This window comes from Phaenicophaeus curvirostris, chromosome 1, assembly GCF_032191515.1.
Source record: "Phaenicophaeus curvirostris isolate KB17595 chromosome 1, BPBGC_Pcur_1.0, whole genome shotgun sequence".
Taxonomy (NCBI): Eukaryota; Metazoa; Chordata; class Aves; order Cuculiformes; family Cuculidae; genus Phaenicophaeus; species Phaenicophaeus curvirostris.
The window spans coordinates 128,729,653-128,753,232 of record NC_091392.1 but is presented as its reverse complement, the minus strand read 5'-3'; the positions used below and the strand labels follow the sequence as shown (position 1 = coordinate 128,753,232).

Here is a 23,580-nt window from a genome sequence, read left to right as displayed (position 1 = left end):
CCATAATTTGCCTGCAAAGGATCTGAGGTTACCATTAACCCAATTTAAATAACTTCTCAAGTGCAGGCTGATCACTAAACGGCTCCCAGAACAAGACTTCTGTATCGTAGAAGTAAGAGAAGTTTATCAAGTTCTGTGGCCTTAATGGCATTGATCTAAAATACCGCAGGTCTTCATCGGAACACAGGACAAACACCATTCAGAAACCTCTTCCCCTCAGTGGTTATATGAGAATTCTATAAGCTCTAAGTGACAAAGTGCTATAGGCAAAACTACATAGCTGAATATATTCTTAAACTGGTCAAACATTAATTGCTTCAGATAAACAATGCTGGAATGATTTTACCCCTTTGATTAACTTTCTTATGTCAGATGTTTACATGAACAGTCAAGAACTGCCAAAAGCCAGATACAATACGTACCCTTCCCTATGCAAACAGTGCTCACACATACACACAGTGTCAAACAAAACAGACAGTTACAACCAGGAACAAACTATTTTATTATTGTTGATAGATAAGAACATCCCATTGAAAGTTAAGAATAGAAAATATATTCCGCTACAACATTTTGAAACCTTGAAACTCACGCTACAGCACATGGTGAAATCCTGGTACTGCAGCATCACAGTAATCCCTCTGCACAAGGTGTACAGAAAGCCTTGAGCAAATATTTATATCTATGATAGTGCCATGTACAAAAATGTCATTCCATAAAGACCAAACAGAAAATTTAAACACCTTCCTTTTTCTTATGCCAATGGCAACATAAAAAATGTAAACTGTTTTCAGTCAATCACTTCCACTGCAATTGTACAAGACCTTTCTACAGTAAAGAATTCAGAAATTCAGCACAATAAAGCACAGAAGTAGTAAACAAAAGGTATAAACAACATACTGAACATGTGGGCATGATGCTTTCTTCAGTAGATAGATAACTTTCATATGGTTACACCAACAATCAAGTCAGTATTTTCCTAATACAAAGGGAAAATATTCTGTTTCTTCAATCAATGTTCTGACCTTTTCTCACTATAAAGAGCATGCTTGTATTATTCATCTAAGCACGCATGCACCACAAAAGATATGCAAACCAAATCCATACAGATAACCTTTAGTGTCAAATGTCTAATGATGTAATAATAAAAACAATTCTCAAAGTTCAAATAACTTGCTAAATTAAAATTGCATTGCAGTCACTTAAACTAACAAAATACTTGGACACTTGTGAGCCACAAATTTTTTTATTCTGCAGCAGTATCTCTGCTGAAACCTGAGAAGTATCAGAGTGTTGGTAAAACAAGGCATTTTCAGAAAAGGAATTTGTAAAAAATACATTTATGCCATATGCTTTCATATAAAAAGGCAGTAAAAAATGCTGTAAGAAATATAATAAAACCTACCATTTTAGGACTAAATCTTCCCTAGCAAATAGTTTTTATCACTTGCACTACTACATACAGTACATTCAGCTTCCTACACAGAAAGTATATTTTCTTGTCCCTGATGTATATTACAATTGGCAGTGACAACAAACCGCTTGATTATCACCACTCACTCTCGCAGCTTATACAAACAGCACCAATTTACCTAAAAAAGGCTTATTGGTTACATAGTAGCGCTTCCTTATAGGAAACAGAAGTCCAAAACATCAGAACCAAACCTGTCTCTTTCAGAAATACACCAGAACATATGGCTTAGAGTTAAGAGATGAATAACCAAGAGTATTGCATAGTACAGTGAACTGTATGAATAAAACCAACTTTTGATTGTTTGTCACCTTCTGATTCCAAGAATGGACAACAAATTAAACAGGTGCTAATGAATATGAAAGTAGTAGACAACTAAGTTTACTGATAAAAAAACAAAACAAACCAAGAAATTGTACAGTTCTCTGGCACAGTGCAAAGTACACATTAAAAAAAAATGAATACGTATGTACAGTGTGTATGTCTAATTTTTTAATATATATAGTACGTATCTCCCCAACACATAACGTGTATGTATAAAAGGCAAGAACACACAGACCCATGGCAAGCTTAGCAAAAAGATGGTATGTTTAAAATGTGGATGTTAAATCCACCTACCCCAGAACTGGCAGTTTATATAGCCAATATGCTCTTCCATGAAACAGCAGTATCTAATGCCTGCATAAACTGACAACATACCATAAGTTTGTCCTCAAAACTTATCTAAGAGCTGATAATCACACTTTATAAAAGCTCATCGTTGTATTAAGCCTTCTCCTCCATAACCTTTCCCTCTCCACACCTCCACCCCCCATGATCAATTCATATGGCTACTACCTTTATGGAAATCCAGGAAGAATAATCTAGAATATGACATCAGAGTAATCAGAGTATTATTCCGCTGAAGGACCAGACACTATTCACTACAGAGATGAGATCTTTTATTTTAAATTTTTCTTGCAATATAAAAGTTTTCAGCCACTCCTGTAAAAACTATTAACACCCGGTGCCTGTTTGTTGTATTAGTTTCCTTTGGGATTCAGCTGTTTTGGTTCTGAATATGAACACATTGGCTGAAGTCTGTAACAGAGAACACACTTTTCAGGATTCAGTGGGCACCATTACCTGACCTGCTTGTCCCTAGTCTCATCAACTGTCCTTCCCTGCAACCTTTCTGAAATAGTTTGCAAAATACTAGAATGCAATACAGATTTTTCTTCCCCATCTCCTTTATCCTGGGTGTATTTTTTTATTTTGAGAGCACTTTCAAAAAATAAAGATCATCTATATCAGCAAAATAGTCTCAAATAAAGGCGATGGCTGTGAACCTGAGAGCTTGGTGTCATATGAACACACCTACTGTGGTATTTCCACTGGTTAATACTTTCCTTGTTTAAGTCTTTCAATGTGGTAGCACAACTTTAGGGCAGGCCCCAGCTTCAGTCCCATATATTTCATTATCATATCACTCCTCAGTAACAGTAGTGCCTTCCCATCAATTTCCTGTAGGAGGAAGAGAACAAACATAACAATGTACAACTACTTTAACATGCTGCACTGTAAAATTCAAAGGTACATTGTATTTGTTTACACTGTAGTAAAAATTTATCTACCCTACATAAGCATTAACAGTATAATTTGATATTTACAGATAGCCACTGAAATTTAATATATTTTAGTATTTTTTACTGTATGATTAAGGTATTTGAGATGCTAAAGAAAATTAATGTTAGTAAAAGAAACTAACCAAACAGCCCTCTTAAATTAGGTACTGCTGAAAAAAAAAGTGCATGGGTGAAGGGAAAAACAAAAAAAAAAGAAGCTGCAAAGGAAGGTCTGTGCAGTCAGAGATTAAATGATCCAAGCACTGAGGCCTTGCACTGAACCTTGAACACAGCTGTGGGAGGATTCTGGCATGTGCATGCAAACAGTCACAAGAAGGAAGGGACTACAGAACATCTAATTCTGTGAAACAAGACAGATCTATGTCCAGGTTAAACCAGACAGATTGTTGGGATCGAGACCAAGAACAACTTAGATTTCAACTGCCTGTTTGAGAAGCTGCTGAAATGTGACAGTCCTAAGTTCTTTGCATGACATACTGTCAGCAGGCAATTAGTTCCTTAAAACACCTTAAAGAAAGCCACCATGTATTTTTTTTTTTAAACGTAAACCTGACAGAAAAAGTGGCATTTAGTCTTGTTATACAGCTAAGAATAAACCACAAAACAGGAAACTATGTTGAAAGTTATTTTGAGTTTTCCTTCCAATCCATCTTACTCTGAGATTTAACTGATAGTAGAAGTTGCTGTAGGACAAGGGTGAAGTACTACAAAAGAGAAAGCCACCCTCTTTGTAGAGGGCCTTATAGACAATGAAATAAGAAAGCAGCTCTTTGCTGAGTAGCCTGCCATAGAAAATAATCACAGTGAGAAGGAAGAGGGGAGACCAAAAACAATACAGAGAAACTGACACAGTTTCTCTCTCTAAATACAAGATCTAGCTTGACCTTATGAAACTCTACACATGTTTTTTTCAAAACAGATGAATTCAGAATTTCAATTGATTCTCTGGATTTTAGTATTAATGACCAAGTGTAAAGCTAATGAGACATAACAGCATCTCTGATATGGGATAATCCAGTCTTTATTGGGACAGTTCAAAACAGATTGCCTTAAAGAGGTGTCATCTATGAAGGCTAAATGCCCCACACTGTACATGAGAATGCTGCCCTCTATAAAAGTATCAGGGATGACAGTGGTACCATGGATGTTGGCCATTACAACTTAAGATACTTGCAGTATTGGTGTTATTCCATGTAAGCTGGAAAGCAGTGGGTATTTACTTTAGTCCACAACTGGAACACAGAGAAAATACACTGCAGGAAGAGTTTCAGGAGGCAAAACAATTTTGAGCCTCCCTTTCAGACATGAGTCTGTTCTACATTCAATTGCAAATAGAGTGATAGACATGAAAACTGTATTTTAAGAGATTAACATGACACACAAAATCTACTAGAACAGAATGGATATGCATCATACATGTCTCCTGAAGAGTTCTGCATGTGGAGCTAGTGACTGTGGATCAGCTTCTTTCACAAAACGCATTACTTCCTCTATTGACCAGGTTGAAGGATCCTTATTCAATATTCTTGAAGGTTCTCTTTTCAGTGAATTCAAATCTGGTCCAGTCGTGGAACTTGCAGCTTTTAGTATAAAAATATTGTGAAAGAAAGAAGTATCACCAGCCTATACATAGATAATACTTTTCATTTTAAGTAAGACATTTTTAAAACTAACATGCAGCTCTTATTACTCATTCTTTGAAATAAATTAAAATGAAATATTTTTTACTTTCCTCCAAACTATATCGAACTGTTCCATTTGTCTTGAAATGCATCATGTAGCTGCAAATGTTTACAGCAGCATAAATGTTAGCATGATGACATACCTAGAGGGATTAGTTTGACTTGTACTTGGCTCCTGGGTCCCAAGATGCCATTAACAGGGAATGTGGCAAAGGCAAGTTAAGCTGCGCAGAGGGAAGGGCAGGAAGAAACCCTATCCCTGTCTTTCAGCAACCTGGTAATAATTGATAAGATGCTCAAGAAGTGAGCTGCATATAACTACCCCTCTCTGGTCTGGCTTACTGCAGAGTCTGTAACAGCAGTGGGATTAAAGTGCAGCAGGCAAGACCTGCTGGCTTGCAGCGCAGTGTTAGTTCTGACAGGCTTAAGTTCTGCATTTGCAGTTACGTTAGCAAGCCTCACGTGCTTGGCAACAGCACAACATTTCACTCCATATATAAGCTTTTCTGTGGCAAAACCCTCTTATTCATAAGTCATGGACTCTGTATGGTAATAAAAGCAGTTATATATTTTGGAAAGCTTCGTTACACGGCATACCTTCAATCCGTCTCTGTATTCGATTCCTACTGACTTCATAGTAACCGCTGCTCCCAGCAGAGCTCAAAGACAGTCTGCGCAGGACTGGAGCTGAATTTGAGGTAGCAGTCACTGGCTGAAGGGAATTTCTGTAATACGCTGCACTCTCTGAAGTACGATATTCTGTGGAATTTCGACAGGTTGGGCTTGAGGGATTTACAGAATTAAGTGCAGAATCCATAGAGTCCTCAGAAAATCGGTGTTCTTTGGAAGTGCTGTTTTCTTCTATAGGTAATGTTTCCGCTACACAAAAAGCAAGCATTAATATGTTCAAAGTGATGTACATTATACCAGTGTTATTTAACTCCTTGCTATGTTCTTTTGAAGATACTGACAGATTGTAAGCCTGTTAACAAGTCTCCTGTGAGGCAATCATTGCTGCTGAATGTTTGCCTCTTTTCTTCAAGTAATCATTGGGCTTTTATTGTATTCTTTAAAACATTTTTGGTACCAAAAGATTTAACACGTCAAGTTTGAGGCAGCCTTCAACAAATCATTTCAGTTTTGTTTGTTAAATACTATGAACAGGGAAGTGACAGTGGAAATTTTTTCATTCAAACTGTCAGATGTTAATACAGCTACATCAGGCAATCTTAGTGAAGCATTTTCATTACCTCTTTTTAAACACATTCTTAAAAAGCGAAACATTAAGAACGTGTTACATTTATTGTGCAAGAAAATTTTAATATAAATAAAAACTCTCCTATTAACAAACAATTGTTTAATTTGTTCTAAACAGTAGAGGGAGTCACTAACTTCATAAGCAAAATACGCAGACAATTATCATCCTACAGATCCCAGTACATTCAGATAGAGAGACCATCACCAAAATTGCACAGGTTATAGGCAAAGCTCCAGAAGGCTATGAGTGCCAGGTATAGCACACTAACATAAGACATTTTGACCACAACACTGTGTCTTCGTGCAATTCATTCTCTGCACAGGGCAGGGTCTATGAGCACAGACTCTGAAAAGCTAAAGATACATGTGAGTGATCAGGTCTCAGGAAGGGAGTATAACAACATTTCTCTTCTTAGTTCCTATCCATTATCAGCTAATATCCATTCTGCAAAACACAAACAATACCCGCTTAGAAGACTTGTAAATTTTTAGAGCCTGTCAATACTGTTTCTAAGCCAGGTGAACTGAGTTCAGCGGGTGTCTTTCCCTGTGCCACAAGACAGAAGCCAGGTGTGCTTGGCAAAAAAACCCAAAAAACAAAAAACAAAACAAAACCCCCCCCCAACAAACGAAAGCCCAAAACAAATCAATGAGGACACCACTCCATTTTCTAGCAATCATACGTATTTTCCTCACTTTCCATCATGCCAAGAAAGTTGGAAGCATGATGTACAAATCTGTACGAAACAAATGCTGCTTTGGCAGGAGAGTTAAGAGCTGGAAAATATAGCTAATAGGTTCACAGAAGTGTCAACCCCACACTACCATCTTGAAAATTACTCTAGTGAAGTTATAAAACATATGCTAGTGAAGCAGCATATTCTTTGGGATAAAAACTGGTACACTCTGTGAAACAAGTTTCTGAAATAAGCTTTTTACTACCCTTCTTATATGATAACTTTCAAGAATTTCCTGGGTGAATACACCATTGAAACTAAAGGAAGAATGTTTTCCTAAAAAGCATGTTTTCAACTTGTTTCATGAGGTCTAAGGCTCTCTGCTGAAACCTGTTTATAACTGGTGTGCAGGGAAGAACTGTTAAATGTATTTTGGTCTTCAGACAGCATCAACCTGAAAGGGAACAAAGGCACTCGCTCAGCTTCCTACTTAGTGAACTTGCTAAGGCAAGATCTGCAAGACAACATAACATCTTTTACCTGACTCTGTAGTCATGGAATAAAGAAGCTTTTCTGGACACAATCCCTTCTCTTTCATATGTACAACCCTCAAAACAACCACTGCATAACTTTATAGTTTGTTAGATTTGAATCATAAAAGCAAAGCAGCTACTGAGGTTTTCAAAGAAAACAAACAAACAAGAAAACTAACTCCTTTACATTTGTCAGCTTGAAGTAGTTGCAGCAACTTACCAAAATGAAAAACAAAAGCTATCCTTCTACAGAATTTCAGAGAGACTTTAAGAGGTGCAGTCAATGATACACCCTATAAATTTAAAGGGTAGCCAACCAAGGGAAAACTAGAACTGTAGAGAATGAAACCACTAACAGAAATCTCAGTCCAAGACCAAAAGGCAGAGGTGATACTTCAAATAGTTTCAGCAAACTGCATGAAGGAGTCTAAGGATTAACTGAACCTGTAGATTCAGATTCCAGAAATCTTGGAAGGTAGAACGAAACTATGGAGACAATACTCCCAGCAAAAAGTTTTAGTTAGAGTCTTAAAGCACCTGCCAGCCAACTCCATGTAATGTCTTAAGAAAACAACTTTTTAGTCATCATAAACAAGCAGAGGTCACAAATATTGTGGCTTTTTAAAAATAATTCTTTTAAGTGATTCCTGTTAAGATTTCTGAAGACAGAAAGATTTTTTAAAATTGACTGCACTACAGAAGATTTCAGTTCTTTGTATTCAAATTATATCCTAAATCTCTCTCTGATGTTGTATATCCTAAAGTAAAAATAAAGTAAATTGGGCTGGGAAAGAGCAGCTCTGCTTTTTTCCCCAAGATACCATCATTTGAATTGATCTTACTGTAAATTCTCAATTTACAGACACAAGGTGGAAAAGCTGGCATATTTCCTAGGGCCATCATCTTCTAGAGAAGACGTTCCTGTTCAGCAGCTGTAGTGTCCAATCCATTTTCCCTTCCATCCATCTAGCTTCTCTACAAACACAAAACTGCTGCAATCTTGTCCAAAAAAAGTGGTCAGCTAGTATTATAGCTGATTAAAAATCAGTGTCTAGCAAACGGAGCTTTGCAATCCATGGAGCAATGAATAAGATGCTTCCACCTCAACATTTTGAGCAGCTGTAAATAACAGTGGTATGGAAAGAGATGTGAGGTTCCATTGCAGAATGCCTGATCTCGGGGTCGGGGGAATTAATAAAAGGCTAGTAAAAGGCTTTGTGTTTCAAATGTAAGGATGACAACAGACCATTGAAACACTGAAAGCCTTAGCAGGAATCGGACTTTTTTTTTCTTGAAGCTCCTCTGGGAATTAGAAGCCAGTTGCTCTGCCTTATACATAGCGGGAATGATGTAATCAGCCACAGTAGTCAGAACACTCTGTTTTTGAAGGGAGGGGTGGGGGGGTGGAGATTGAGTTATTTCCCACCCCCCCCTCCTTTATCTTTCATAACTTTACGAAGAAACTGCTAGTGAGCAGGAGAGACAGCAAAATCTGCAAAACATATCCCTGAGCAGATCAGAAGGCAAATGAGCTGTTTGAAAGACCCTTTCCCACAATTATTCCATTTTGCCTTCAAATAAGATTTCCAAACAACTATTTCAAGGCAGCTATGTCTCAATAGTACCAGAACTTTTTTGGGACAGATCTTTCTTGCTAACCAACCCATGACTGACCGCTATAAAATTACCTCCAGATTTCCAGCAGAGGACATTGCCCTAATGGGAAACATACAACACTACAGAACACTTCGTCTCTTGAAACACACAGAGTACAAATTTAAACCTCTGAAACCATGGCTAAACACTTATTTGGATTATTTTTACCTAACTAACTGCACTTTATAATGAACTATTCGCCTTCAAATGTATTTTAAGGAGTACATTGACTTCATCTATAAAAGGTATCTATTAGCAAACAAGAATTAAAAAGCAGTATGCGCATGCATGCTTACTTTGAGAAAGATTTCTTACAAGATAACACAGATCTACTCAAACATGTTTTGCCCCAACTGAAACAACTTCAATTGAGTATAACTAAGTGCTCTACACTTATTAAATTACATACCAGAAACATCCGACTTAGGTGTACAATATTTGTGGAATTAAGCCAATACTTCTTTTAGGAAGACAGAAATCAATAATCAATGCAGACCTGTATTTCCTGCTGCTGTTATCACATACAAAGAAGTGAATAAACTACATATATATATATTAAAGAGGAAGTGCCCTCTTTATACATAAGCAATCATTTTGAACATTTTAATTTTATATCCTTTTCTGCTTTAACTGTAGTCCTATGACTTTTTAACTTGCACAGAAAAAGAGATCATTCTGCCCCCACTGATACTAACAAGCACAAAATGAGCCCAGGATCTCCAAAAAGAAGAAGGAAAAAAAGACAAATACAAATGAGGAAATAACTAACCCTGCAGTGCAGGAAAAGGTGTTATTCATCATTGAATTAAATCAATCTAACAGCCAATTGTTGCAGGGAGCCTTTGCTGCTCCCCTGTGTTTTATTCAACTCTTCCCTGTGCTCATCTCAGTCCATGGCAAGTCAGTCTAAAGTAGTAACTGCAATGACTCTTCACCAAAATGTTTTCTGTGCTTTGGCTCGCTGGTTCAGCTCAACATCCAGCTGCAGGGAACCTGGGGCCCACTGGAGGGACAAGGAGGCAAGGAAAGCAGGAGCAGCACAACTTTCACTGGCAGCTATCCATAAACTCAGCTAAATTGTATCATCAAGCTACACTCTTACTTAATGGCCCCAGTCTAGACTTATTAAGAGTTGCTCCCAATTTGTCTTCTAATCCATTTCAATGCAATTGGTTTTCTACTAAACAGTCATATATGAAGTAAGAGGCTTCATCCGTCACCTACTTGCCTGAGCCCCTTGACAAAAAAGGCTAGCAGGTTTAGGAGGAGGACTGCTGGAACTTGCAGTAGATCCTCCCTAAGTGCAAAATCTGTACCACTGCTCAATAATTAAAATACTTTCCCCCCCCCGACCTGTCAAAGGCGAGAGACAAACCAGACACATATGTTGTACTTGGTCCTTTTTGACTGGAAATACTGAAGCCATAAATAATCCTCATATATAATACCAACATAATGTAATTACCTTCAGATGGATGAGCATCATTTCTAGGAAGCTTAGGGGAGAGAGGAGCAGTATACGGTGGAGAGTCCTTAGAGTATCGTTTAGCACTCCTGTTATCAGGTATTTCTTCTTTTGCTGTGAAGAGGAAAGTCACCACCTATTATTCCAGCATAAAACTGCTCATGGGGAAAATCCAAGGGACAAAAGCAAAGACATACATCAGCTGTTCACCGGGTTACAGTTCAGTTTCTGGTGTTGTACAGATCCAGTCACTTTGACACAGGCTTTGAAAGCTGAAGTACAACTTACTTTATACTGTCATCACCGAAATTACCCTGACCCTGGCTACCTGTCTGAAAAGAGTTTAAACTAATCATTTTCATATGACAGACAGAACTATAAGCATAATTTCTCCATTGGAAAGGGGGAGCAGGGGAAATTCTCAAGCAGCACCTGCAAGACAGACTCAGCTATTAGGCAGCTGTGAGGAAGCTTCACACCCAATGTGAATCTTCTGAAATTTTCCCAATGTCGAGGTTTTCTCAGCTGCAGCTCCTGGTAACCTTTGGGCTGGGATATGTAACACCAGGCCCAGCAAACAACCCAATAGGCCATTTTGCACAAGTCATTTCATATCCCACTTACCCTATGCTCCCAGTGCATCAGACAAAGACATTTGCCTCATACAAAATATCATAAGCAGCCACCTGCAAGTCCCATCTTTTCTACTAGAAGACTGGACTGTATGGAGTGGAATGTAAAATTTTTGGAGCCACCACAGAGTAAGGTGAATAAAGGGGGAAGAAAAACCCTTTTACTGCTGTGGAAAGCGCTAGACTGAAATCCTTGCCAGGGCAAGCCCCTTCATGTAAGGCAGTAAGTATCTTTTTGCAAGTTTATTTTATGATCTGAACATAAATTTAACAAATGAAATGTGAAGTTTTGAGCTTGTCCTTTTAGTAGTATCACAGTGAAACAATACATATGTTTCCTGGCTTGGCTACCAGAAGGACTTCGCTGAACAAAATGATTTCTGCACATGTGGTATGAGCTATCGACCCTGTCAAAGCAGTATCACACCAGAACCAATTCACTTAAGAACTGGAGCATATTCATTTCAATCAAATCACGTCATAGAAAGACAGATTAAAAAGTTACATGTCATAAAATTGCCACACTTCTCAAAAATATCAGCGCTTGAGGACAACTGTGGTTTAACAGTACCTGGTTTGTTCCTATCATATTCCGTAGGACTATGTGCACATCCCATGTAAGGGCTGAAAGGCTGGCTACTAAAGAGATTATCACACTGCAGGCTGTGGCAGAGTTTCTCCAAGAAGCGTAGGACAAACGATGCACTGTTTACAGAAGGAAGATTGATGGCGTGCTTCTCCCCATCAAAGGAAGCTGTGAATAAGAAGATGTTGTCAAACACTCCCTCAAGCATCATGAAGCAGAGTAAAACATCATCATTAACTTAGAGAAGATATTAAGATTTTATTTGAACCACACAAGACATGAGAGAAGTAAACAATCATTCTGGCAGTTTAACAAATTTCTATCCAAAGGACTGGTTTCACCTTCCATTGGATAGATGCCAGTTTAAATTTGCTCTATGGGAACTGACTTCAATAAAATAATCTTGGATTCACACCAGCGTAACAAAACTTGCAAATATTCCCTGATCACCAAAGCCTTATGTGTAATTTCTGTTGTCTGCTTATAGAACAGCAACCTGTCCTCCACCTATTTGCAGGAGATAACACAGAAAAGACCTTTTACTGTATTTGCTAACAACAACAAAATAAGTAAAAAAAAGGAAAGGAGGAAAAACAAGTTTAAAATATTTTCTCAGTTTCTAATTCAACTGTAACACGCTGGCATCCCTTACCATTGAAATTCTGACTACAGAAACTGTTTTGCCATTTGCTATTTTACCACTAAAGGAATCTATCCTGCTGTCAACACTACAGTGGTCAAGATCCCATTTATTTCAACAGGAGCTAGGTGACAGATACCACAACAGCCACAAATGGATCTGGTGTCTTTTAAACTGAGTGATTACAAAGAGCCACAAACATGTGCCTACATCTTTTACTTGCTGACCACCTACCTCGCCCTCCCAAAAAGGGTGTTGCAGCTGATATTTTCCTTTTTTGTCAAAATGAGGAAGATTTTGAAAAGACTCAATTCTTCCAACACAGGGGTAATCACCATTACATTAGCTGAAACTTCCTATTTGAAAGACATTGTGACAAAGCAGGATGAAACTTGCCATTTAAGCTTAAGGCTAGAAAGAAGGAGCATAAACATCAGGTTTAGGCATCAATTTGCCTTCTTGTTTTTCAGCCTGTCATGCAGCTTTCTGTTGTTAACAGAAGTTTCCAAATGATACTAGAGCTTCAAAGCATCACGTTTTGTTGGTAGCAGATGCATTAAAAAAAAAACACAACAACAAAACAACCCCCCAAAATCAGAAATTACAAGAAAGCCTTCATTTACAGATCTGAATTAAGGAACGTTCCATATCTTGTTACAAAAGAGACAGATTATATACATAAAACTGAACAGAACACATTTTAGGCTTCCTTAGGAAATCAGAAGTGTCAATTACTTACGCTGTTGATGCACAGAAGCTTCTGATTAGATTTAATGCAAGTTAACTAGCTAGCATCAACAATGTGCTACTCTCTCATCTGTTTTCATGACAGACTGACCCAATGTAAGTGCTCAAAGTTTAAGAGTCACTGCTATAGGGATAAGTCCCAGACCCATGTGTTTCCACGGCCCATTCATTTTTCCCAGGCTCCAATATTCAGATGAAATGCTAATGATTCACAGTCCCACATGTGGCTTAGACACAAGGTCCTCTACCTCCTGCCTGGGGAAGGGGTCTCCAAAGGCAAATTTGTGCTTGGAACTCAAGCAGTTCTGGACAGCAAATGGGCTGTGAGATCTAGTACAGACTGATCTCCTGACAAATTTACATCAAGGCAGTCAACAGCTACTTCAAAAATTTAAAATGTTTTATAATAGCTTTATGGATCTTCATATATGACCTTGGGGAAATCACTCTCCACGCCTTAATTTCTCATTTTGAAAAGAAGCACTGAAAAGAACAATATTATCTTAGAGTTGTCAGGAGGATAAAGCAAAAAAACAGCTGAGGCAATGTGACTGCTCCAGCAAGACCCACTACAGTAAAAATCCACAAATAAAGATTCAGTGCAAATGCAGTGCCCTCGTGCTCTGAATACCTGAAGGAAACCATACAAACTCCAAAAAAGGGTGTGGGATTCAGATCCACAGGCTCAACTGTCTGCTCTGCCTGGGGACAACAGAAGTCATTTCCCAGTTAAATGCTAGAGAAAAAAATAAAAAGGAGTACTTCTGAAATTCAATAACTTGAATCTTTAATGACAAAAAACAGGGACTAGAGCTTGTATATGCAATCCCAGCCCCTGGGATGAAAAGTCATTCTCATTTCTTCACCTTCCATTGTGCGAGTATGTTTTAAATACCAGGTTCAAGTTAGGAGAAAGGCTGAGTTCTCTAAACTATCAGAGAAATGTGTTTGTCTGATAGAGAAGAAACTCATCCAAGAGTCTGATTTTAATTCTCTGCTGGAGAAGATTTATCTGAGCTTCAGTCTATTTCATCCTACCAAACACCACAGTCTCTATGCAACAAGCTAAACAAAAGGTCCAACATTGACGCCACCACCGCCATTAGTGGGCTTGCTAATTAAGTCTTTAATTTCCTTTTAGTTATATTTGCCTGAATCGAAACCTTATGCACCAAAAAGTTTGTGCTTTTGTTTGAAATAGAAAAGATGGAAAAATCCTAAATTCAATTCCATTCAGAACAATTATTTTCTTTGGCAGCTAAACTGAAAGAACCCACTAATTATTCACATGTATTCTAGCAAGATTATTTTATCCACGTCCTCATCAGCACACAGTTTCCTCCTACGGCAGGTACAATACTTATCATGAAAGTTCATCAGCCCACAAAAGATTTAGATTTCTTCGCTTATTCTGAGCTGTAAAATATCATATTTTTTTTTCTTACCAGTCTAAAAAAAAACAAAACAAGAAAACATACTCCAAAACTACTTTCAAACAAAAGCTACTCTCACAATTTCAATCTGTAATTCCTTATTTTCTTCTCCTGTAGGTTTTCTCTTCTTTACTGTTCACATGCACAGTTGGTTGTAATGTGCTAAACATCAGCCATAAGATATATCTTGTGCTTCTCAAAATACACCAGACACAAATTTTTGATAAAATGACACTGTAAGTTTTGCTCAATCGCTTCTCAACAACATATCTGACAAGCTGAGAAGAAGGCGAGAGCTCAAGACCACCAGAAACCCACCGGGATCTTGTGGCCTTCTATCATCTGTGTCAGGACTCTACTTCAGGAGCAATCCACATGGCCAAGTTCCTCTGAATCCAGGCCTTGGGGTGAAGCCAGGTGCAGAACAGTAATTCCTTTTTGCATAGAATTTTTGAACGCAAACAAACCAGAACTACATAAAGATTTTTAAATTTCTCTCTCCCCTGTGAAATGATTATTTTCAATTCCTCAGTCACAGCCCAGATACGCCACTGACTTACAATTTAGTCCTTCATGATAAACAATCACAAACAGAATGCTGGCAATGCACATCGTCATGCATTTTGTTCAAGCAAAATTGACTTGTCTAAATTAGGTACAGCATGGCATTAATAATGTAATAAACTATCATTATCTTGCAAAACCAAAGCCCTATGGGTCCCAAAATCACACATATACAATGCCATTAAACCTTTACTACACAGCAGAGAAGTAGCATCCATTTTGTGAAAAAACCCATGGGGACACATAAGCAAGGTGTACTGTTTATACATTCTGCTATAGGCAGGTCGGCGTGCTGCTTTCTAAATATTGTTAGACAGCAACATCTTTATGACAATTTAATTGAACCTGCATTCTACTAATCATCTTTCACATCTGGTCTTAATGTAAGGAGATTAAAGTAATGCAAAGTTTTTTTTTATTGCCAGTGATGGAATTGATGTGTTAACTGCTGTATAGAATATTTCCCAGCCTAGAAAGAAAAAAATATGTTATGCAGCAGCTATTCAGTTTGAGACACCGAGCTAATTTATTTGTAGACCTGCCACTAATGCACAGCAGAAATAAACCTATTCCACAACGTGGGACATAGGTGCATGAACACTGACCTAAGATACTGCTACAATTCTGGAATGGAGTAAGCGAAGAAGCAGCAACTTTAACATGTGGAATCACTTGCCTGGAAGCTAAACAGATTAGTTTAAAACTTTTCACCACTTGGTTAAGGCATTAAGAACACAAACACTACATATGGATAAGATATGTAAATAAATTAGATTAATAAAACTGGTATTTCACTTGTACGGAGTTTACTCTACAAATGTTTGGCTACAGCTGCTAATGAGGTGCATGAGCTCTACTTAGTATAAGAATTAACTGTACTGCATAGATGTAATTGAATACCAATATTGCTAAATTCTAATTTAAAGAACTATTCAAGTCCTCCTGGACCCAGAGTGAGATAAATCACACATTACCAAGTTTCTTTCAGTAAAGGTGTTCACAATTATGTGTTTCTGACTATGCCTACATAGTTACAAAAGTGATATAAATTCATTGCAACTACTTCAGTTCCATCTGCCCTACCTCAAGTTTGCAACCAAGTGAAGAAACGGAAGAAGCAAAGCATCTTCACATACCAGTTATCATTTCACCTCCATGATGGCCAGATTTCAGAAATCCAAAGACTGTTTTGGACTGGTAGGCACAATCCACACAAGCCTGTACAGCCTGCTGAAGTACCACATTGACAGGACCAGGTCCAAAGTGATCCGGAAGCTGCTGAACCTTCTTCTTATCCAGGTGAGGCCCAGAATTTCCATGCTTGTTGACATAAACACACACTGAAAAGAACAAGACATATTTACTGCCATGAAACTGAGACACATTTCCAATTTATAACTGCAAACTGTAGTTTTAGTTTTAATTGTGAAGAAAAGATGTACTGGAAAACTGTAGGAGGCTGCACAAGCATACATACTTTCTAAGCATGCAAAAGGTGCTCTGTCTTCTATCAAGGTTCTCCTCCTCGAGTATTAAACCCACTTCTTCCTGGTCTGTATGTTCAGAAGAACCCCTCACATCCAATTTCTGCATTGCAACTTCACTTTTTCCGCTAAATAAAATAATAAACCTACTTCTCCAGGAACACTATAAGGCGGTTCAAAGCATAGCACAAACTGGTGAGACCGCTCCTCGAATCCTGTGTTCAGCCCTGGGCCCCTCACCACAAGAAGGATGTTGAGGCTCTGGAATGTGTCCAGAGAAGAGCAACGAAGCTGGTGAAGGGGCTGGAGAACAGGCCTGATGAGGAACGGCTGAGAGAGCTGGGGTTGTTTAGCCTGGAGAAGAGGAGGCTGAGGGGAGACCTCATTGCTCTCTACAACTACCTGAAAGGAGGTTGAAGAGAGGAGGGCGCTGGCTTCTTCTTCCAAGTGACAGGGGACAAGACAAGAGGGAATGGCCTCAAGCTCCAACAGGGGAGGTTTAGGCTGGACATTAGGAAAAAAATTTTCACAGAAAGGGTCATTGGGCACTGGAACAGGCTGCCCAGGGAGGTGGTTGAGTCACCTTCCTTGGAAGTGTTTAAGGCACAGGTGGTCGAGGTGCTAAAGGGGCATGGTTTAGTGTTTGATAGGAATGGTTGGACTCGATGATCCGGTGGGTCTCTTCCAACCTGGTTATTCTATGATTCGATGATTCTATAGGACTTTAGAAATCGATTTTTATACAGACTATACAAAGCTGCCTTTCAAAAGGAATGGTGAGGCAGAAAAACATGGGAAAAAGCTGTAAATGACGATTATTTTCTTTCTTTTTGGCTTTGGCTGTCACATGACCAAGACATCATTACTGCTTAATGAAATGACGGGCCTCTGTGGTGATCAGGCAGACAATTTAAGCATTCTGTTATTGAAAAAAAAAAAAAAAAAAGACTGCTGTGTTTTCTGAACTGTAGTATAATTTGTGCTTAGTTAAAAACCTAGGTTTTTAAAAACGAAATATTTCTCTAAGAGTTTTAATGATATTATATCTTCATGCATATCTGCTCACTCTCTGATGTCTGCAGTTGGAAGAAAACTATTTGTACAAATAATCAAAGACATACATCAGCAAAAACAGTTTTCATGGCATCTTCTGTCTGGGCACAACAACAACTGCGTCCTGAAAGGTTTATTTTCTTAGGAAACACATAGACGTTTTCCCTTCATCCGAGACTGAAGCTGGGAGTGAGAAGAGCCTAACACCTTCTATTGTAAGAACAGTTTCTAAACAAAATTATCACCATCTATGGAGTTTTCAGAAAGTTCTGAGATTTCACTTAACAACACACAAATTGTTTCAATACAGGGTTACAAGTTCCTCAATGAGTTAGTTCATTAACTGGCTTATGTCTCTTGTCAACCCTTTTCAAGATACATCTCGTTACATTTCAAAACCAAGCAAACATAAGGGGGAGGATAAATGTCTTTCCTCTGATTGCTTTTACTTGGATTAAACAGCCTGAGTTGTTTCTTTTAATGTAAGACTATACAGAGATAAAATCTCCATTTTGTCCGGCCTGCACGATATCAGAACATCATATGAGTTTCTAGCTACATCTATTCCTATTTCATACATTAAGGAGTGGGACAGACATGAAAGAACTGTGCAGATTCCTTCTTCAGACAGGAACAAACTGCTAGGTCTAGCACATCTATCAAAAGCCTCTGTGCTCCAATACTTCTTGCTGTAATGCAGGCATCAAAATTCTAGTTCTGCAAAGTAACACTGGCACCTACAAATATCTTTAAAAAATAAGGTAGGTAGATAATGATTTACAGTAACAAGATGGCACCACATTTTCCATAAAATGACACTACTAGTTTGCTTGAAATGGAAGCCATTTCACACTAAAAATGTCATTACTTTTCTAATCTGTCTTTTACCTGTGGACATAACTGCTGCAGTTGCACCACACAAACTAACTCCATCTTTGAGTATCTGTGTAGTGCCACTGTCTCCCTCAGGAGAAGAATGAGGAGAAGGCGATACAGGAGTCAGTTGTTCCGGCAAGACTTTTTTCTGTTTAGAGAAATAAAACAAAGTGAAAACGTTTAATGTTTTTTAAGAAGTCTGCAAAACCTTTCTGCTATCAGTTACAATCTTTATGAATGCATGTGGTTCCTTATTACAAAAGTACTACACACAGCAGAGAAGATAAAGTCCAGGAAAGGAAGACCAGAAACCATCAGTTTGCATTTACATTTACTTAAATAAGGCAGTGGAATACAAATGACTTAAACAGGAACTCATTTCTATCTAAAAAGCGGGAGAAGAACTAGCTTTATATACTAACCCATGACCCTTCAATCTTAGGAAACAGAAGAGGTGCTTTGCATTATTTTCCCATTCATACCCTTTTAATCACCTGGGTTTATAACAACTCAAGTCAGTTAGTTGGGCTGTGTATATATTCCCACATAAAACCTGAGTCATATTTAGGTGTCACCTTTACAGTGCGCCTAGATTTTGCTTTATCTTGTTTCAAAGTGGCTGAAATTCTCGATGCAGTCATGTGAGTTCCCCAAACCTTTTCGTTTCCCTAACCAAACTTATTTGCAGCCTATCATATGACAGACAACCAGAGTTTGTAGCACAAAGATTTAGAAACTGGTCAGGTGCGTTGCCTTCCACCTGAAGAAAGGATGATTTTGTTATTCTATGGTTTGGACTGGGGTTTAGAAGAGAGACGTTCACAAGGCAGGCATTTCTAATGTGCTTTTACATCCTAAGAAAATATATGGAAAAAAAAATGGATTGGATAAAAGTTCAATACCTCTTCCTTCCTTCACAATTTATTCTTGCATGAGAACAGATTATATTCTCACTCTCTTACCAAAAAAGTTAGGAATTACCCAAGAGATTAGACAAGGTTTTGATACTGCTGAAGGTAGCAGAGACTTGGCCACTCACATGTTAAGGATTTACTGCTAAAATTGATCTATTGCAAACTGAAAATTCAATCAAGTTGCTAACGGAGTCTAAGCCTACTTGCATTTAGCAGTACTCATCCTTTACATTTTTAGAAGCAGCATATTTTCCAAATAACATATTAAAAATCATGCAGAAAGCAATTAAAATACACACATTCCTAACAGTAGCAGTGTTTAACTTCTTCACAACACCTATATGGAACAAATTAACTTTCTTCTGAAATCCAGAGCATGTTAAAGAACATTTCTGTGTCCCTTACAGTTCAGAGAAGATAGATTTGGCTGGAGAAACTACTTGACAATATGGCACTAGGTGGAATCACCATGAACATAAGGAGTAGACTGCCAAGGCTTGGCATTGCATGGTGAATGAGACAAGCTGGCTCAGGTCAGACACTGAACCAAGCAGTGATGTATTACTTGTCAGCAACTGCCTACGTTTCTTAACACTAGCTAACAGAAATTTCTCTCTCCATCCTCAATACGGACAACAGAAACGCACTTGGGAAGTTGGAGCTTTTGATCTTAAGTCTGACATTCCTGAAAGCATCTCTGGAGCAGGGACTCTTTGGGGGTCCAGTTACCTGTCAGCACACTGCAAAATACGAGTGGTCAAGTTGAGGGGAAAGAGGAGAAAATGGGAGAAATGTAGGCATTAAAACATATAAACACTAAACCGTAAGACAGAGGAGCTGTCTTACCACACAAGCGTGATGCGGCTAGCCGGCCGTTCCCTACCCTCACCTTCAGGGAAGACAAGAGCACACGTTTTGGAAATAGAGCACATTATACCTGCTCAGTCGAGGTTCTCATTTTGCAGCCCCAAAGCACCAAACTGTAGTCCCAAAGCTATGTTTTTTCCCAAGGCAGACCATGTTCTCAGCAGGGCCCAGTGCACTTGCTTGGTCAGGGTGTCACCAGCTAGCCCCTGCCAGCTGGGATAGCATGCCAGCTTTGTTTTCCATTAGAGCGCTCTGCTCACAGTCTGGCACCACACAGCCAACTTCACAGGCTTTACCCTGACACATAGAAACTCCCTTCCTGTGGGGTCGAATTTAGGGCTGTGATCCACACTCAGACCAAGACTCAAGAAATTCTGGAAGAAATTCTTTGCATTGTTATGCAAAATGCATTTTTAATAATAACTAAAGAGATGTAAAAAGATTTCTTCTTCATTGTTACAGAGTAAAAACACAGGGCAAACTCGGGGAGACAAATGGAAAACAGAACCCAACATGTATCTCATTCTCACAGAGAAGCTTAGAAAATTTTCAATTAAAATAGACAAATGACACAGAAGCTAAACATTCCTAGCTATATAACAGAAGTTAATATCTGCACAACGAATAAGCATTGCCCTTTTAAGCTTGTTATGCTGCAAAGAAAGCCAAACAACTCTACAGTCTACCAGGCATAGACCAATCTCCATAAATACACAGGTTTTGAACTACCACATAGCCAGCTTGCTCTCGAAGCACAATTACTCAGCCTGAAAAGCTGGAAGGTTTTCTTGGATCAGTCTTCAAAAAGTGTGAGTTATATAGGCTGTATGGTGCTCCATGTCAGATACACCCTGTCTGTGCAGAACTCCCACAAAGCTATTTCCTCGCTTTACCCTTATGCTTACAGGTGTAACAGTCCAAAGAAGAGCTAGCACATGTGTATAACATCTTGGCAATTTAACCACATACCAAAACAATAACAGCCTTCTGTGGATTCTCAAAAGGAGCTATTTTAAAAAAGTTTTTAATGCAAAAGTCACTGTAGTAAAACTCTCACGTCGGATAAATCAACCTTAGGTGCTGCAGAGCCCAAGTCCTAGTTGCCTGGTCCCACAGAGGAAATCAGGAGTGTGTTGTGGGGAACCTCAGATTCAGGGCCTCAAGACAGGGAGTGTCAGCAGTAATCCACCATTCCCCTGGCAAATCCCTCCCAAGTACCTCACAAAGACTAGGTGCTAAATGCAGTGCTCTGAGCAGACATTTTCAGACACCCAGCATTTAGAGCCCAGAAGCCTCCTCTAACGGTGAGATGCCTACAATTCTTCTTTTAAAGGATAAAAAAGAATTTAAGAGGCTTTAGGTATGAGACAGAACAAAATTCTTACACAAAAGCCCACACCCTGACATCCATCCTTAAGACATGAAAGTGCTGTGTTCAGTGCTCTCGTTTCAAAGCCCCCTAGACTTATGGAGAACACCCCATCCACCAGCTGAGTGTGGATATGGGGACCTTTCTCCTCTTTAATCTCTGTGCACTTCCATACACCAAGCAAGTGACTGTGCTGAAGACCTCTTGAATCATTAGCCTCTTGATTTGGATGCCTGACCAGAAGGGGTAGGAAGCAGAGGAGACTTTGTCTGGCCTTCTATTTTCAATCCCCAGAATAATTTCTTACCTTGTGATCATTGTTTCAACAAAATGCCTGCTCCCAATTTTGTGGCACAGCCTGCTAGATATGCCCTAACAATGTTTCTTCACCAGCACTTCACACTGACCTGCACTATCACTGAAGGGAGAAATCCCATCTGTGCCATCACTGGACCCCTTCTGACACATCATTAGCAACAGATCCCATAGCCCACAGTGATCCAGATTGGAGGAGAAAAAAAACCAAAATTCCACCTTTTGAAACCTGTTGGGGGTGGGTTGGTAGGGATTGGGAGTAGATGGATGATGACACAGGACACAGCAAAGGCAACACTCCCCACTCCCCCGTTGCTGCTGACGCAAAGGAGGGAGGACTATAGGGACAGACACAAGTTTTCTGGGAAAAGAGATTGCAGGACTGTTACCCCTCTTTGACAGCCTGCAGCAGGTTAGCAAGCCTCAGAAAACAGAATGTACTTCCACAGCAGTTCAAGGCTTGTCTAAATCTACCCTCTGTGATCCTATCTTTCCACGCAATAGCATTTGTGCTTTTTTCAGGTGGAGCAGACAAAGAAGGGAATAAGAGGGAGGGATGCTCGGTTAGTTGACTACAAGTTTAATTCCCTAACTAGTTCACTCTGGGTTCGTTCACCCTCCAGTGCTGGTGTCAAATTAGAGTGAGAAGTAAGGGGAGGTTTCAGTAGTGCTGATTTGTACCTGGTCAAACAGCTCTACAGGAGCTGCAGCCTGAGGCAGCTGCCAGCAGTCCAAATCTGATCAGCTTGGCAGGGTGAAAGGCAGAAAGGCACCACAGCTTTCAGATAAGGGCAGAATTAGGCTCATTCCTGGAGAAATGTATTGCCTGGAAAGAAGCTTCATGCTAATACCTCCAGAACTATGGGTTATCTAAGAGATTCATTTGGCAAATCCAGCTGTATGATTAAGATGCCTAAATTCTGCAACAACTCTCATTGCTCCAGATCCTGTTTCTAAACATGAAATGAAAAAATAATAATAAAAAAAAATTAAGAAAGTTATATACACAGTTCAGTAACAAAACAACCTAGACTAAAAAGCCTAAAGTCTTCCCTGGCTCTTGTAATTTTACTGGAAATGGCTATTTCAGAATAGTATTTTTCAACACAAACAAGTCACTTGTAAATAAATTAGTAATCTCATTCTGGAATAAAATAACCCACACGTGTTTATACTGAAATATTCCAGAACACCTATTCTTGACTTTATCTTGTAATCAATTATTGAAAATAGTAAAGCCCTGAAGGCTGAAGAGAAGACAGAAAATTAAATAATAATAAAAAAACTCACTACAAAATTCTGTAATATAAAGTAAAGTAGTAGATAAGGACTAACCTTTTTTCCAGGTTTTAAACTTTTTTTCCTTGTTTTAAGATTTTCAGTATGAGAGGTGCTTTTTGTCAGGGGAATATTTTTAGGAGACCTGCCCTTCTTGGGAACTGCAGACTGTCCAGGGGGTTTGCCCCGACCTGGTTTCCTGCCCCGGTTCGCTGGTACTGGAGCAGATTTCAGTGGAGACTGCATTGAACGCCGGGTCACTTTGGAAGGGGAAGATTGGACTTTTGCACTGCTCTTTGTAATGGAAACTGAGGAAAAACAAAAACAAAAAGGGAGAGGGGGGGAAAAACCTCAAAATGAATGATGGAAAACAACTTTTCCAACAAAGGCTTAAAAAATAGTAAAAATGTAGTGTACAATTTACATCGTAGAATAAATATACGTGGATATTTTGAACTT

At 38.9% G+C, this 23,580-nt stretch overlaps 1 protein-coding gene across 5 annotated transcripts in view; it reads right to left on the bottom strand.

Annotated features, from left to right (window-relative positions):
• Positions 1-487: 487 nt before the first annotated feature.
• The window catches only part of SCML2 (Scm polycomb group protein like 2), a 56,133-nt gene continuing 33,040 nt past the window's right edge, over positions 488-23,580 (bottom strand). For all 5 annotated transcript variants that reach the window (XM_069874271.1, XM_069874280.1, XM_069874290.1 and 2 more), the window contains 8 exons: positions 23,179-23,429; positions 18,391-18,526; positions 16,102-16,305; positions 11,567-11,749; positions 10,364-10,477; positions 5,373-5,654; positions 4,510-4,673; positions 488-2,971 (listed from right to left, as the gene is read on the bottom strand). In XM_069874271.1, coding sequence (XP_069730372.1) covers positions 2,846-2,971; positions 4,510-4,673; positions 5,373-5,654; positions 10,364-10,477; positions 11,567-11,749; positions 16,102-16,305; positions 18,391-18,526; positions 23,179-23,429 — 1,460 coding nt within the window. In that variant the 3' untranslated portion in view covers positions 488-2,845. The remainder of the gene's footprint in view (positions 2,972-4,509; positions 4,674-5,372; positions 5,655-10,363; positions 10,478-11,566; positions 11,750-16,101; positions 16,306-18,390; positions 18,527-23,178; positions 23,430-23,580) is intronic.